General features: G+C 43.7%; 2 protein-coding genes and 1 long non-coding RNA gene across 6 annotated transcripts; all 3 read right to left on the bottom strand.

Moving 5' to 3' along the window:
• Positions 1–1,507: 1,507 nt before the first annotated feature.
• Positions 1,508–7,752, bottom strand: spsb3a (splA/ryanodine receptor domain and SOCS box containing 3a). 4 transcript variants are annotated; one of them, XM_028986827.1, is made up of 7 exons: positions 7,588–7,752; positions 6,134–7,029; positions 4,427–4,604; positions 4,144–4,331; positions 3,798–3,900; positions 3,594–3,719; positions 1,508–2,454 (listed from the first exon to the last, which is right to left on the bottom strand). In XM_028986827.1, exons 2-7 carry the CDS (start codon positions 6,245–6,247, stop codon positions 2,087–2,089), a joined length of 1,077 nt encoding a protein of 358 aa, XP_028842660.1. In that variant the 5' UTR covers positions 6,248–7,029; positions 7,588–7,752; the 3' UTR covers positions 1,508–2,086. The 4 variants fall into 4 exon arrangements, with proteins under 4 accessions (XP_028842660.1, XP_028842659.1, XP_028842661.1 ...); XM_028986826.1 differs by having other exon boundaries at positions 6,134–6,286; XM_028986828.1 differs by having other exon boundaries at positions 7,593–7,752.
• Positions 7,753–11,902: 4,150 nt separating this feature from the next.
• atp6v0ca (ATPase H+ transporting V0 subunit ca) lies at positions 11,903–14,712 on the bottom strand. The gene is made up of 3 exons (XM_028986518.1): positions 14,494–14,712; positions 12,988–13,171; positions 11,903–12,922 (listed from the first exon to the last, which is right to left on the bottom strand). Exons 1-3 carry the CDS (start codon positions 14,564–14,566, stop codon positions 12,718–12,720), a joined length of 462 nt encoding a protein of 153 aa, XP_028842351.1. The 5' UTR covers positions 14,567–14,712; the 3' UTR covers positions 11,903–12,717.
• A 2,112-nt stretch (positions 14,713–16,824) lies between these two features.
• LOC114794830 (uncharacterized) lies at positions 16,825–17,330 on the bottom strand. Its single transcript, XR_003750382.1, has 2 exons — positions 17,112–17,330; positions 16,825–17,030 (listed from the first exon to the last, which is right to left on the bottom strand). It is a non-coding gene; the product is annotated as an uncharacterized LOC114794830 (long non-coding RNA).
• Positions 17,331–17,496: the final 166 nt, after the last annotated feature.

The raw sequence follows: 17,496 nt of genomic DNA, 5'->3' as shown, positions 1-17,496 counted from the left end.
ATCTTCCGGCACCATACTTAGTAGTAGTGATGAGTAAAACAAGCTAACCTGGCAACATGGAGCCCAACACTCACAGTGATAGGATGATTTTCATGAACAAGTCAAGGTCGTATTCGACTAAATAAAAATCTTAATAGTATCATGTAAAATGCCTATATTTGTTTGTGAATAATGATATTTAGGGTACATTTAACAAAATCAAATATTGAAAAATGAACTATTGCACTTTGTCCTTAGAGCTGGGCGATAAAACAATTTTATCACTTAATTCGATTATGATATGAAATCATATCAGGCATACATTCACAGCTCCAACTTTAAGCAACAAACCCACAATTCATGTCAGAAGTGAGTGGAAAATGCCTCCAATTGACAGCTTCATCCAAACTGCTACAAAAATACCGTACACTATCTATATCACTATCTATATGCAGCTGCTGGAGGATGCGCTACATCTGACATTTTTATAAAGAAATTGGATTTTATTTTTAGACCACATTGCCCAAATCTTTATTAGTGTAATGCCACTTCACCCGGCTATGAATAAGCACACTGTCCATTTAAACTGACTTAGCAGTCACATGTTTTATGACCTCCAGACCAGAGACACTATCAATTATTCTCACAATATCATGATATTATTGTTCTTATCCCTAAATCACCTTCTGCTACTGTGAAAATCACTCAGGCACTAGATCATATTTGGACCCATTTGACCGACTTGTGAGAATCATGAGAATCACCCAATGACATTTATGCATTTAACGAACTGCAGGAGGAAAGTTTCTAGCATCACTTCTGTCATGTTCTGCTCTACAGCAGCAGGCTGATTAGCTCATTTCAATTCAAACAAGGTACATATTACAAACAACACCCTTGTTACGGTTTCTGCAATGATACTAAATCACTCTGATACGTTACTCCGCCTCAGTTTGAATCAGAGATCGGCCTCTGATTGGCCGTGGTCCAAATATTCCTGTACGTTTGAAAGTGCGCGTGCTGCAGTCAGACAGACAGAGTGGATGTAGCCACGAATTAGAGCTTTAATCAGGCCTTATAAAAAAGTCTTTTATACATCTTTTTTAACGTCATGGTCAAAGTTTTTTTTTTTTGATCCCTCAGACATGCTTACAATGCCAGTGCAACCAGAACACTGTCGCCAGAAGCTAGCATCCTATTCACCACCTCAGCATCCATTTTTGCACTCATCAAAGCACTCACCAGAGCGCTCATTTGCCGTCAAAGCCCAAGTAAAATGATATTAATTAAACACTGAAAAAGCACAATACATCAATAAAACACATTACACGCAGCGATAAATGTACTGGCCCCCGCTGCCTTTCAGCAAACAGATCGTCAGGCCGAGATGATAATCAAGTTCAAGCCCTTAAAACACTTGCACTTTTAATTTAGGATTTCTTTTTATTTCAGCTCAGAGAAGCACCTTAAGCACCAACACATTTTCAGTAAGTTACCTTTCTTGTAGAATTGTGCTTCAAATAAAGAACTTTATGTTAACCAGATAGTTTAGTTAATCATTTACAAGTCAATATTGCCTATATGCACAGCAATTTAAAAAAAAAAGTGAAGATGTAAAACTGGGTTAAACGCAAGGAAGTCAAAAATTTGGTGCACCTAACTTTTTTTTCTGGAGCACCTAAGAAATAAAATGAGCACACCAGTGTAAAAAGTTAGTCTAGAGCCCTGTACCTATACTGAACCAAACATGTTTTCTGTTGCAGATTGATAGTCTGGACAAGATAACTGTAAAGACTGACAGCAACAGTTCAAATATCACAAAAAAAGGCCATAATGGAGCATATTGGAATACAGCACATAAGAGCGAATGAAGCCAGCTGCCGGGGTTTTCTCAGCTGCTTGTATATTGCAGCTGTATTTATCTCTGTAAGCGTGTGTGCGAGAGAGAGAGAGAGAGAGAGAGAGAGTTTATATGCACATCCAATCACATAGCAGCATCCTTCTATTAGTGGTGTGAGTGATGACTGCATGAAGATTATATACAGCGTGGGCGTTTCTACGTGAGTACGTAGCAGGCGGACACGGCGACGTGGAGTGTGTGTACGTCTCAGGTCCAGCGGCAGCGTTTCCTCTGGGACGCCTCGGGGTCCGAGGCGCAACCCTCAGAGTCGCTGCCCGAGCACAGGCCTGCAGGAGGGTGTGTCTGGCTTGGAGGGGGTGACAGCACCTGTGTGTGGTCCAGGCTGAGCACCCAGCCCAGTTTGGAGTGGAGGAGGTGCCTGAGGCCCGGGGGAAGAGGCAGCACCCTCAGGGCGTCAGTTCCGGAGGGGAGGAGCTTGCGCAGGCGGGAGCAGCACAGGTACTGCAGGGACGTCGGCGTGGAGACCGAGCGGATGAGTTTCATGCTGCTCTTGGCGGCCGTGGAACAAGCCATGGGGAAAACACTCTTGTTCTGCAGCTCCGTCACGGCCACGCCTACAGCACAGAAACACACAGGCACACACAGTCAGACCTGATCAACTGTGTGTTTCTCAAGGTTGCAGCTGCACAGATACACGCACACATGCTCATCAACAGCCAACTTTCTATTTATTGTTCGCTGATTTACATTTCATAATGACCCTGCTTATCTGTTCCCAAAGTGCTTTATTTTAGCCCTCCAGGGCACCAGAATCTTTTGTAATTGTGCACCTTACCACCGGCAGTGGCAGTGGCGGCCTAGCGGGGCAGTGGTGGCCTAGCGGTTAAGGAAGCGGCCCCCGTAATCAGAAGGTTGCCGGTTCGAATCCCCATCCGCCAAGGTGCTACTGAGGTGCCACTGAGAAAAGCACCGTCCCCACACACTGCTCCCCGGGCGCCTGTCATGGCTGCCCACTGCTCACTCAGGGTGATGGGTTAAATGCAGAGGACAAATTTCACTGTGTGCACCATGTGCTGTGCATAACATGTGACAATCACTTCACTTTCGAACCTTATGTTTTAAAAACAATCTGCTTTAATTATAAAAATAAATACATCAATGAATAATTAAATAAATAATAATATATTTGTGTGAAGGGATGTCATGGTCTCTGTCTGGCAATCTATAATAAGTGACCACATTAAGATACAATAATATTCATTTACATTTACAGCATTTATCAGACACCCTTATCCAGAGCGACTTACAATCTGTAGTTACAGGGACAGTCCCCCCCTGGAGACACTCAGGGTTAAGAGTCTTGCTCAGGGACACAATGGTAGTAAGTGGGGTTTGAACCTGTGTCTTCTGGCTCATAGGCGAGTGTGTTACCCACTAGGCTACTACCACCCTTCTATCTTAAAATGCATTTACATTTACATTTACATTTACATTTACATTTACATTTACATTTACATTTACGGCATTTGGCAGACGCCCTTATCCAGAGCGACTTACAACGTGCTTCAGTTACCATTGATGAAGAGATCAATTCCGGTTCACTAGGACCCCCAACTATGAAAACATCTATTTTATTCACTCTGTTGTAGAGCCCACAAGTACAAAATGAAAATTCTACAGGTCTGAAAAATCTGCAGATTCAATGTTCTACGTTGATGACACAAGTGACAAACTCTTGGCAAGTGCTACTGACCAATGCATTTACGGTTCTTAAAGAAGGTGAGGGTTCCGTGCCAGGTATCCAAGTGTACACCTATGATGGAGCCTTGACCAAAACGTGATGAGAAGCTCACTTTGTCACCTTTATGATGCAGCAGACCTGTACACACACACAAAGAATAAATACATAAGACTTGTGCATCAACACGCACTGCCAGGCTGCCTGGACGAGCTGTACCTGTGTAGGACAGACCCCAGCTCTCGTCATCCTTCCCCAGCAAACTGCAGAATGTGTGTCTGTATTTGTCCAGATTCACATCAGACGTCCCAATGCCCACCATCTGAAACAGATGTCACCATCAATCACACTTACAGCATTTATCAGACACCCTTATCCAGAGCAACTTACAATCAGTAGTTACAGGGACACTAAGCAACTCAGGGTTAAGTGTCTTGCTCAGGGACACAATGGTAGTAAGTGGGGTTTGAACCTGGGTCTTCAGGTTCATAGGAGTGTGTTGCCCAATAGGCTACTACCACCCTGTACACAAGTAAAAATGTCCATGTGGGGACATTCCTCTCACCATGTCAGTTCCGTAGACTGGAGACGTCATCTTGATTTCCCAGAAATGCTGTCCCTCTGTCAGCTCCTTGGAGCCTCGAATGGCTGCGGTGCCACAGCTGTACTCGGAGTGGAAGCTCACCTTCCTGTTCTCACAGCTCAACAATGTTGCTGTAGAGCGGCAGCAATCATCCCACACCCAGTCAAAATCTAAAGGAAGACAGACAGCGTCAACCAATCAATGCTGACTGTTGTGTGTGAGTGAGTGAGTGAGTGAGTGAGTGAGCGGTTGCGTCTAGGTTCACCCTGGTAGTCTTCTCCACAGTGGCAGTCTCGTACACGTGTGAATCCACGGAGGTGCGGATTACAGCTGGACTCAGACTGAGAGTCACAGCTGCAGTAGGACTCTCCCGTCACGGGAATTGCACTGGGCACAGGGGGCACCACCACGGAGAATTCTGCTTCCGAGTCTGAGTCACTGTACTACAAAAGTAATAAATAAAGAAGAGATACAGCAAAACTGGCAAATATATCAATATGCATAGTAGGGGTCTTGATTCCAGCTGGGTCAGCAAACACAAACTTTTGATGTACGGTACCAATCCTTTCCGCATGATTCGCTGATTTTAAATTTGTTTCGGTGGTTGGTAAAAGTCTTTTGCATGTTGTAAATTTGTTTTATTAAATGATAATTACTTAATTTGATTTGCAATTTTTGATTGGAAACATTTGGTGCATTAAAAAAAAAAACATGACTCTGCTACATGGAAATGTCTGTCACTTTAAAAGCTGCATTCATTATTATTTTCAATGATTTTATTACAACTGAAAACAGGTACACTGATTAAAATGGGCAAATTCACACGAGTCTGGTATCTAGTGAATCAGCAGATGTGGGTTCGATTACACATCTTCATGGAAAAACCTATGACTAATGAATGGTAGCACATACATTTGAAATACTGACCGAGAATTTATTGAGGAATTGCGGGGACCAGCATTTATTAGTGCAAACAAACTGGAGTGCATTTTTCATCCTTCTTCTCCAATAAGCAGCTGTCACTGATCATAGACCAACAGATACGGCACATTTATCTTTATTGAACTCAATTGAAAGCGAATCAGGCTTGAATTATTCTCTTCAAACAGAAAAGCTTTAGTTATTCCCTAGATGCTCTCACTACACAGTCTGTGAATTGTCTATGTCATTATTAAGCATCAATTACTCCCATTCTGAAGCATGTACAAATACTACTCTACACTATGGCTAGAGGTCAATAATACAAAGAAGAATTCTCTTGGAAAATTATAAAGGTGACTGACAAAAATGAATGCATTTTGTGTTATATAAAAAATGCAAAAACTACATTCTGAACCATAGAAGAACAACATATATATATATATATATATAAAAAAAAGAGAGAGACAGACAGTACCATATATGTGGTGTGTGTGTGAGAGAGAGAGACAGACAGTACCATATATGTGGTAAAGGATGGTAAGTCACATTTATCTTAATTTGTAATAATTGATAAATGTTTCTGTTCTTTCTATTTTATTAGCAATAATGAGTGTGTGCATATATTGTACACAGCTGGAAACATCACCTCAAAGAAAAGAGACCCTCTTTTATCAGTAATATAAAATACTGCTAGTTTTCTTTTTCTTTGACTCTCTCATCTGTCTGCCATCAGTATAGACTCACAATGTTCACGGCCTGGAACGCACATATTTATGGGCTGAGTGGTATGAGGTTGGGTGGCTTTATTTGCACATAATTGGTTTGTGCATTTCCTCATCCACTAAACCACCACCAAGAGACTTTTAAAGCTGTGCTGGTGCTCTGTCAGGTTTATATTATAACCTTCTGTTTTAGTCAGGTCTGTAACTGATACCAGTGTGATGTTACATTTGGAAATAACGCATCAGTACTCGCAGTGGAATAAATCTGTCAGGAATAAAAAAAATTAAAATTTTAGGAATTTAGGAATTTAAAAAACTCAAGCAATTACCTGCAGCCTTTCATAGGCCCACTCGTCACTATCTGTGGCCCGGGCATCCGCGTCCCGCCGGAGGCCACTCCATACTGTCCGCCAAGCTCGGGTATTCCTGCTACGCCTGGACATGCCTGCAAGAGTGCAGGAGAAGGAGCAGTCCCAGCAGACCTGCCAGAACACCAGCACACATGTACTTCACCGATTACATCCCAGCACAGCGGATAAAACGTTTTGTGAAAGTAGAACATTCACATTTCGGTGCCGGTGTTTAAGTCTTGAGTGTCATGATATTTATTTGACTTATACCCAGCTTAGGATAACAAATTCTAGATGTGTGTATGTATTTATCAGAATTTGAGATCATCAGGAACTGAATCCCGTTTTTGGTTTCAGGATTTTGCAGAATAACACATTACTACCTTTGTCTTAAGACAACTCACAATTCTGAGTTAAGCCCAAAAAAAAACAAATCTCAATCTGAGATGTTTTTAGGTAACTAGGGATACTAGGGATGCTAGTTAGGTTATATATATCTGTCAAATAATCACTCAAATAACTGGTGTCGGTATAGTTGTGCTCATCTACAAAACTGACATATTTGGTTAGACTGTAGGCTGGATAATTGTGCTCTCCATTTTGTTAATCGATAGCTGAGAACATTGTCTTACAAGTGATGAAAACATAACAGACTAATCTCAGTTTATTGATCATTGAAAACTAGCATCAGGTCGGTATAGAACATCGATATCGGTGTAGGATCTGTGCGTCACTTCCCTGACTTCCCACAGCCAGGCCAGGGAACCCTGCATGAAACATCTCCAGCGGCAGAAATGACGAGGTGGGTCGTGAACATATAGTCAGAAACTTATGGATTGCGGAGGTCAGTAAACACCTCTGAAGGTCGTGGTAAGCTGTATAAATGAAGATTTTGGACATATCTGCATTGATCATTCTTTTCTGGAATGTCGTACATGGGTAATAATATAATAATACGAGATACCAGCATAAACTGAAGAGCTGTTCATGACAGTAGAGCAGAATATTGAGGATGAAGGTGATCCGTCTCGGAGGATCATACTACTATAAACGGAATTGTAAAATTATATCCTTAAATACTGCTTCATAATTGAAGTGAACTGATCTCAACGTGATGGCTTTATGGACATTTCACGCGCTGTAAATTCATGTATAGCTGTGAATGGCGGCTGTCCCCTGTCATCACTGAGAAGTTCGGACAGGTACAGAGGGACCAGGCACCGGGTCGTGACGTGCAACTTCCTCCAGGCCTGGAGAGGGTCGGGGAGAAATGCACCGCAATTTCCACACCGCACCGCTGCGGTAAGCGCCGCAATTCTACGCGCATGGCAGGTGGAAGCAGATGACCGCATGCGTTTCGTTGGCGACGTGACGGATAATAACTAGATAATGCTAACCAACGCAGCAGCCCCGCCTGCAGCTAGCGAACTCACCACACCTGCGGCGGAAGCCAGGGGCTCGGTTAATGACGGAGGCTTTCTCCTCAGCGCCACAGGTCCTCGGCAGGCCGTTTCCTAGCGCGCCGCCTGTAAACGAGCCTGAAAATCATGCAGCCTGTCACACTCACCAGCGCTGACCTACTTTACACACACGTAAACAATACCAGCTCCCTACAGCCAATCAGCGTCGAAGCTCGCATCCAATAGGCGGGACAGAGGTGAAATATTGAACGCTTATAGGTCAACGTGAACGCGGGTGCATGTTTCGCATGTTGGGCGGTGGCGGCGGCGACGGCGACGGCGGGGGGTGGGAGGGGCAAACAAGGCGGACATTTTGGCTCCTGTTCACTACAAATAAATAAAAAAGAGACAGAGAGACGCCTCTTTCTCAGCGGCGTCGTACGTCACCGTCGCCGCCATGTTGGGAGTGGCTTGTCTGCGGAAAGTCAGGTTAAGAAGTGAAGTAGAGAATATCAAGATGCTCGGAGCAGGATTACCTTGCTCATTCTGTGTAATGTATGTATCTGTGTCTGTTGGCAGGGAGGCTTTTATTACTTTCATACTGAGATCATGTTACTGATTATTGCAATAAATAATTAATTTAAGCATATAATTAAAAAGATCCATTGATGTTTTGATTTTGTAATTAGCAATTTTAGGAGTTCTATTATTTAGTAAGGTATTTATGTCACATTTTGTGACATTTTGGATGTAACTCGTATATAAGGTATAAAAAAATCGCCGTTAATCTATTCACAAAGTTGGGTTGGGAGCTGGGTCTATACTACGCAAGCTATTGTGCCGGAGTTAAATGGTTACACTAGATGTATAAGTATATTTCTTCTTTCTTGTGTCTTTTAGTTTCTTATTTTGTTTTTGAGACCCGGTTCAGGTCTCTTGGACACATGGCGTGAGCTGTGAGAGGTGCGTGGGGTTTGTGTGCAAAAAGTTATTTCTTTCATTTTAATTGATGTACATATTAGGAATATTTTGCATGTGTGTTATTTTGTGAATATTTTTTTATGTTCTTTTAATACTGTATATTGTAGAGAGAGGTGCAGAAAGACGCGATGTGTGACGCGATGTGTGACGCGATCTTGCTTTTTGTACAGAATACACTTTGCACAGAAAATCTCTTGGGTGTCAGCTCATCATTTGTGGTTCAAGAAACGAAATCAAAAAGTTCCACAACGCAGAAGAAGAACCGCTACACTATGATGACTTTCACCTTGATATTTTAGCGTGGATGTATACCTAGCCGAATTGCACTGTAGGGGGCGAGAACGAGTCTTCGAACTGTGAAATGACCACATCAAACGTGACGTGGTAACATGGATGCAGCTATTTAACTGAATAAACAGTTGGTAAACACAAGTACATCTTATTGAACATCATTTATTTTCATCACCAATTATCATAGTAGAACAGCTTTCTTTAGCAGTTTGTGATGCATTTTGGAAACAGGAGATGAGCCCCTGGTCTAATGCGCCACCTGGCTTGAGAAACCCGTTCTCAAAGACTTACTTTTAGTCGTTATTTTGGTAGCACACATATTCTGAATGCCTTCGGCAGAATTCGAATGAGCCATTCTGATCTAGATTAATGTACAACACTGTGCAACACTTCAATAAAATAATGTTCATGCAAAACCAATATATGCAACTAAAATGACCAAGAGGGTGTGATGCACGGGATGTGATGTCACAGGTCAAAAATCTATTAACACAGGAGTAACACAGGATAGCCAGTACTGAATGGCTTGAATGGTTATGATAGTGACTTTCATTGAAATTAGTACAAATTTTACATTGTGAGAGGTAACCGTGTTTCAAATGTCTGCAAAACCTTCAATGTTTTAAATACATTGAAATGAAATGATGTTCCCCATTATCGGAATACTCATCTACAAATATTACAGAATTTCTTTTAGTATCTTTCATTTTCCAGAGATGGTTTCATTTTCCAGAGAATCGCCCTAAAGCCGATTAACATGCCTTTTTCTGCTAGTACCATAACGACCATCGCCAAACCATATGCACACAACTGAAACACCATGTAACCTTTATTGACATCAGCTTTGGAAGATAATTCCAAGTTGTGTCTAATATTGCCGCCCTCGTCTCCAAGCATGCCTGTGTTGTGCTTCCAACCTGAACGTATCTGACTGACACACCGCATGTACAGTCAAGGGAAATAATTTTTTGATCCCCTGCTGATTTTGACCACTAACAAAAAATTGTCTAGTTTCAATTGTAGGTTTATTTGAACAGTGAGAGACAGAACAATAAAAAAAAATACAGAAATAGTCATTAATTAATTAGCATTTTCTGCCCACGACACAAAATTTTTCAAAGCCGTGTTAAGTATCCCTCCAGGTCGACAGATAACAATAGCAATATGGATGACAATTGCAGTCTGGAGGCCAGCATGTCTGTTGGATCTTTAATTAAGTTTGTCTCCATTAGCAGGACGGTCCAGTGCATTTAATGGGTGTGTGTGTGGTCTGTGGAAACAGAAATACAATTCATGAGTTTATAAAGTCTATTTGAATACTTATCACAAGAACCCCACTGTAATTAAAGCACAATATTCACCGGCAGCCGAGCACTGGCAGTTCTAAACAGTCGGCATTTACACAGTGAGCATAAGATGAACTTGATTTGCTCATATGTTCATTTTGTGATCATATCATTCATTTGGGGTCCCAGAATATATTTTGTGCACAGAAATAAGCACTAGACACTCATGCTCCATAACTTGCAGTAACTCCTCCAGATGTTTCTTCATGGTTCGGCTTTTGCCACTGCATCCATCAGTTGTTCTCTTCAGGAGCGTTTTGGTCTGTACAAAACCTTCCATCTTCTCCTTATGATGGAGGTGTCATTTGTGTTTCGGTTCATTGACTTGCTGTAAAATAAAATGAGTTTGGATGAATTTCTCTGTAAATTGGCAGACAAAATGTGCAGCCATTCTGCTAGTAGCAGACAGGACTTTTTCCAGAAACAGCCATGACAACCTGCTCCACGCTCGAAGGACCAGTTGGTATGATTAGGATTGTGAGCAGATAACGGGAATGTACAGGCACAGCACCCTGACTGGATTAATACTCTCCTGACTTCTGCTATCTGGATCTCACACATCAGACGCCCTTATCCAGAGCGACTTACAATCAGTAATTACAGGGACAGTCCCCCCCTGGAGCAACTTAGGGTAAAGTGTCTTGCTCAGGGACACAATGGTAGTAAGTGGGATTTGAACCTGGGTCTTCTGATTCATAGGCTAGTGTCTTACCCACTAGGCTACTACCACCCCTACAACAAAAACTCTCTACCAGCAGATGCCAGTCGAGTAATGATTGTCCGGAGAAGAAAAGGTGACGTTACCATCAGTCCTGTCTGATGCCAACAGTAAAGCATCCCGAGACCATTCATGTGTGGGGCTGCTTCTCATCCAAGGGAGTGGGCTCACTCACAATTTTGCCCCAAAACACAACCATGAGTAAAGAATGGTACCAAGACATCCTCCAACAGCAACTTCTCCCAACCATCCAAGAACAGTTTGGTGAAGAACGATGCCTTTTCCAGCATGATGGAGCATCGTGCATAAGACCAAAGTGAGAAGTAAGTGTCTTGGGGAGCAAAGCATAGAAATTTTGGGTCCATCACCAGGAAACTCCCCAGAACTTAATCTAAATTAGACCTCAAAAGAGGTGGGTGGAAAAAGAAAAACCCACAAATTCCGACAAACTCCAAGCAGTGATTATGAAGGAACAAGTCACCATCGGTCAGGATTTGGACCAGAAGTTGATTGACAGCCTGTCAGGGGCGAATTGCAGTCCGACACTGTAAATATTGACTCTTTGCATAAACTTGATGTAATTGTCATTAAAAGCCTTTGCAACTTGTAACAACGCAAAAACAACTGACAAAAAGATCTAAAAACACTGAAGCAGCAAACGTTGACGAAATTCTTCTGTTGTGCGTGGAAGGGTCACGTGTAGGGCCTGTCCAAGCCCACTGAGACATACTGCATGTGATTTTGGGCTAAATAAGAGAGAAATGTTGCTGTTACCAGATGTTACACCACACAGCGCTTCTATAAATACAGACGCCAGGTTAAAAAAGTATGACCAAACACTAAATTGGGACGTAAAGTCCCTTTATATTATATCGTTTCTATTTTACATATTTCCTCAGTCCAGTCCAGTGCTCAGCAGTCAACCACTAAAAATGTTTTTTCCCCTTCGGCCCTCCCCTTTGTCATAAACAGGAAGGAAATTATTCGAATAAGTAGCGCACATAAAGAAAGATGGAGGAAGTAGAATTTTATTTATTAGGAAACCATTTGAGTTTGGGCCACATGCGGCCTTTTTTCTTTTAAACCCCATGAACTCAACCAGACAGTAGAACTACAGATAAAATGGTACAAGTTTGAGAATGTCACCTTAAGTGTTAAAACACTCACACACATTTACTCCCACATCGATATCTGGTAACAGACAAAATCCATTGTAACCAATGTTTACATCCAAAGGAACAAAATAGCCACACAGCAATTGACCTAACTATACAGATATATATTTATATAATACACTTATTTATATAGAGCGCACTGGGCTTCATAAAGACTTTGTTCCATTTAAATACTTTCATGAACAACTAACTCATAAGTCATAAATAATCAGAGGGAGAAAAAAAATGCAGTCTGTTCTTTAGGTCCTTATGTTAGTGTGCAAGTAAGAAATCATTTAAAAGATGACCTCTCTTTTCACATGGGAGGTGAACGAGGACAAAAAGCGCGGGAAAAAAAGTACAAAACAAAAGTTCCAGCAAGGATGAAGGTGGCACACACACACACACGCGCGCGCACACACACACACACACATTACACAGTGCATTTACAGAAGCAATTCAACTCAGGAGTTTCACCCACAGACAAAACAAGGAGCCCTCCGTCCCTCGCTCCAGCTCACACACTCCTCTCTGGGGACAGGAATTTATGCGTGTGATCGTTTTGTGGTAGTGGCCGTGTGTGCAGCGGCTCGCCTGGACAGCAGTAGTGTCGTCGTTGTTGTGATGCGTGTGGCAGTTCTTGGTCTGTCGGGCGCTTGAACGTGTGGTTTCTCTACTTCGTGGAGAGGATGAGGGCGACGATGAGGCCGTAAAGACCCAGCACTTCAGCGAAAATCAGGATGAGGATCATGCCCACAAAGAGACGAGGCTGCTGGGCGGTGCCCCTCACGCCGGCATCACCCACGATGCCGATGGCGAAGCCGGCGGCCAGGCCGCTCAGCCCCACACTCAGTCCAGCACCCAGATGCAGGAAACTCCTGATGGGATTTAGAACGTTATAATAAATCACAGCACTGTGCATTAGGGTGGCGCAGAGACTTACTTGAAGAGGGTGACCGTCTCAGAAATATTGTTGGCAATGAGCACGGCTACCACCAGGCCGTAAATGGCTATAATTCCCGCCATGACCACGGGGATGATGGACTTCATGATCAGCTCCGGACGCATCACCGACATGGCAGCAATGCCGGTGCCGCTCTTCGCCGTGCCATACGCTGCTCCCAGCGCTGCAGCGGTCAGAAAAAATAAAAAAACCACCAACAAGTCAGAGACAAACATCTGTCACAACCCAAACACCAACTGCTGTCCTTCCTACTGACGCAACAATTGTCTGTAGATTAAAATGCTAATGAGGAGGAGCGAGGCGGGACGAGGAGTGCGGGCTATAGAAGTTGAGTGGGCATTCGCAGAAATGGTGTAATCAAAGACAACGTTAGGCGCAGACAGGAAGTCGTATCAGCATTTTTCCAGTGAGGTGACAGAACTAATAAAAACGTTTTCAAGCCATGACGGTCAGGGGTTTTGGGGGTGGAGGGGTTCTCTTGGCAGACAAAGCATGAGACACAGGAGGTAACCTTTCCCCTTATGATGTCATAAGGGGACAAATTCCACATCTGACCGTGGAATGTAAGATGTAAGAAAGGCAAATGTCGTGGTGGGGGACGAGAACCAGTGTCGTACCGTATTCGGCATCCCTGCCATCAGGGGTCCAGTCCACCACTGCACGCATGTTGTACACATTCTTGTCCTCGACTGATGAACGATTTCATGCTCTCTCAAGTTATAACGTGTCATACGTGCATTGTGGCGAATTGGACTAAATCATGGACTATGGCGGTTGGATCAGCTTCACGAATCAATGCATTTAAACCCAGTTTCGTTATTCAAGGCTCGTTTGCTCTCCGTAGCCTTTCTACATTTTAAACGGATTTCGTTGCAGCACTGACCACTTCCGTGATACGTTTTATTAATATTTGTAATTGATCGAAGGGGGGAAGGGGGTCGCGTGCCCGCGCATCGGACACGAGCGTGGTGGTGAAGGCGCGTGCCCGCGGAATACTGTGCACTGCTGCAGCTCCGAGCTCTTCTGCCTTCAGCCAGTTTATCGGCCGCATTCATTCTTTTAGTATCGCTCCGCGTCACTTGCGCTATTGTGCGGTTTTAATGGCGGTAATTTTGCAGAGGAGAAATAAAGCAGCTTGATCCTTTCTGGCAGTAAAAACCTCGCAAACGTTGCAGCGTGAACCGTATCGCGCTTCGCTACAGCCCAGTGGGTGAAGTGCATGGAAGTAAACGAAACGCACGACATCCGAACACACGGTTTCTGGAAAGCGTGAAAGAATGAACAGAAACGGGGCGCCCGGTCCCCCGTCCTCTTCATCCCGCCTACCAAAAACCGGCCGGCAAGGCGATACCTCTCCCGAGGAAGAATCCCCGCAAATGACCAAATGAAAAACGCGGTCTGGAATTACGTCAAAGACAGCGTCACCCCCGGCGAGATGGAGCCGCGTACACCGCGGCGCCCACACGCCATCGCCGCCGCTCTTACCGCTGAACACCATGGCGGCGGACGCGCCCATCACGGCGAAGAACGGCGAGTACTCGGGGCTTTCGGACGACATCCTTCTCGGCCTGGCGTTACTGGCTGCTGTGGTCCAGGGAAGAGAAAACTGCCTGCGCCAGCACGATGCGGACCAAGTCACGAATCCGGTCTTCTGACGATCACCGGCGGGCGGCAGCAAAATGGCGAACCGGAGAGAGTCACATGACCAGGCATCACCGCCGGGTCCATTTCCCCTTTCCTTCGATGACACACCGATTCTTTCACAACCTGACCATTTTAGGCCGTTTGGTTCGTTTCATAATCACGTGAAATATTTTCATGTCGTTCCCAACACCGTGTGATCAGAGTGGCCTGTATTATATTTTAATAATTGTAATTATTAAGCATGAGGAGCGCCCCTATACTACAGTACAGATGGTACATCCCATTGCGGTCGGACCGTGCGCCACAAACTGCAACTGAGAAATTTCAACCGTGAATGTACGCAGCATACAGTTATATCAATAATATCTATACATTCATACCAGCAGCATACAGTTATACCAATTCTATCTATACATTCATACCAGCAGAATACAGCTATATCAATTTTATCTATACATTCATACGAGCAGCATACAGTTATATCAATTATATCTATACATTCATAACTGCAGCAAACAGTTATATCAGATATATCTATACATTCATAACTGCAGCATACAGTTATAATCGTTATATCTATACATTTATACCAGCAGCATACAATTATAACCATTGTAGCTATATATTCATACCAGCAGCATATATTTATAATAGTACACTGCAATATATGCACAATACATTTATATAATACATTTCTAGTAGACATCTACACATTTTTCATTCTGCTTCTAAATGAGATTAATTAGTTTAGCTGAGAAAATTTTAAATGACAACCATGCACATCAACATATCGTGAACTAATATTTTGAGCTTTAAATTAAAGCTTTTAATATTTTAATTAATTAAAGCTTTTAATATGATATTGTCAGTATATTGGTGCATAAGTTGAGTAAATACTGAATTCATTTTCAGTCTCCACCGATGACTTCTGGGGGTCATGTGATAAGTCTCATGATTATATGCTTAGTAACGTCTGACGGGAACTAACACTGAATCACCCGAGAGAGGGACAATTCTATTTATTAGACAACATTTATATTTACGGCATGACTTACAATTAGCAGTTACAGTCCATCTGGAGACATTTAGGGTTAAGCACCTTACTCAGGGGACATAATGGTAGTAAATGAGGTTTTAACCTGTCAACCTTTGTAGTTTTTTGGTTTCTTGGAGAGTGTGTTGCCCACTGGGCCACTACCACCCTAACACCGTTCTTTTATAATATGAGTTATCTATTCTCTCTGCTGCTGAGAGAGTAACGGTAGAAATCTGTACATTCAGCAGCCAGTCATGTGATCGTTCTCCGCACAGTCACATGCTTTCTGCATGGTTCCATGGGTCCCCTCTGACATGCGGGGGATTTGAAAGTTGAGTAAGTTAGGAGGAATACCGATTTAGAAATATGCACAATTGCAAATGTTGTGATATTCATCCACAAGTTACGATATTTGTATACAGGAATATTTGTAATTCCTTGCATTTTACAACCAACCTAATCACTAGTGCAATGCTGTATGTTGCAAATTGAAAAAAGAGCAAACAAACAGTAAAATTAGACAGTTTCTGTGTACTATTGAGAACAAATGTGGTTTTAGGAGAATTGCAAACTCTTAATAACTACTTAATCCCAGCGTCGCAGCTGTTGGAGCCCATCCTGGGTCCCGGTACCCAGGGTGCACACACCATTCACTCACCAACATAGGGAGGTAAACTCCACGCACAGAAGGTCACCATCGCTTTTCAGTAGGCATGACGTATACAGATATTTCCACACATGGTTTGGAAGCTGATCTTGATCGACAGCACGCGGCAGGAGAGCCATGCCCTGCTGAAGGACTGTCCCTGTAACTACTGAAGTCCCTCGGGATAAGCAGTCTATTTCATAGAAACTACATGCAACTTATACTTATTCCACAAAATTCAGCCCCAGTCCAAATGAAATCGTTTTTCACTTGGCCCTCTGTGAAGGATATGCACGGACGTGCCACGTGGTGTCGCTGTCCTCACCATAATGCACGCACGCATGCGCAGTTGTGGGTTTGGTCACGTGGAGCGCATGAAACGGCAGCAAAATTCTCGGTCATCTGCGGCCGGTCCAGTTCTCGACTATTATCTAACCTTTCCCGACATCTGCGACGGCCACGTCCCAGTTATACGCAGACAAGAGACGCGCACGTTTCTAATCCAACTTTATTTATACAGAAGTGTTGTTTGTGCAGCATGGTCCTCGGTAGGAATGGCGTGTCTACTGACGCACACTATACATTTCAGAATCAAGAGAAGAAAAGCATGCAGTGCGAAAAGAAGCTTTATCGGCGCCACGGGCACACATTGATCTTCACATGTTCCTCACACGTCCCCATGCCGCTGATGCTCACCTGCAACCAGACACAGACATTACACAGTGACCCCGATGCAGCGGCTCGTCGGCGCTCCGTACGCGCGTGTTGACGTCTCACCCGTGTCCAGGCGGGGTCTGGCATCAAAGCATGTAGATGATGTAGGAGAGGAACACGAGGCCGATGATGGCGAAAAACATCAGAACCAGGATGTCCAGCATCGCACCGGTCCAGCGCCGACGACGGAAGAAAAGAAAGCGAGGCGTCCAGCTCCCTCGGACGAGGTCGCGCGTCGGCGGAGCGGAATGGATGGGCGCATCGTCGCCAACCCCCCACCCACCTACCCAGCCGGCACCGAATCACAGCACGGCTGCGCCCTCCCCGGTCTCCCTCTCCCACCAACGTGGGCCGTGGACGCAGGGTACGGTGGTCAAACTGGCCTGCGTGACCCTTGACATTTGGCTGATCTACTACCATAAACCATGAAGGTGATTAAAACTTGGTC

Source organism: Denticeps clupeoides, chromosome 7, assembly GCF_900700375.1.
Source record: "Denticeps clupeoides chromosome 7, fDenClu1.1, whole genome shotgun sequence".
Taxonomy (NCBI): Eukaryota; Metazoa; Chordata; class Actinopteri; order Clupeiformes; family Denticipitidae; genus Denticeps; species Denticeps clupeoides.
Note: the sequence above shows the minus strand (reverse complement) of the source record. Positions and strands in the feature narration are given on the sequence as shown.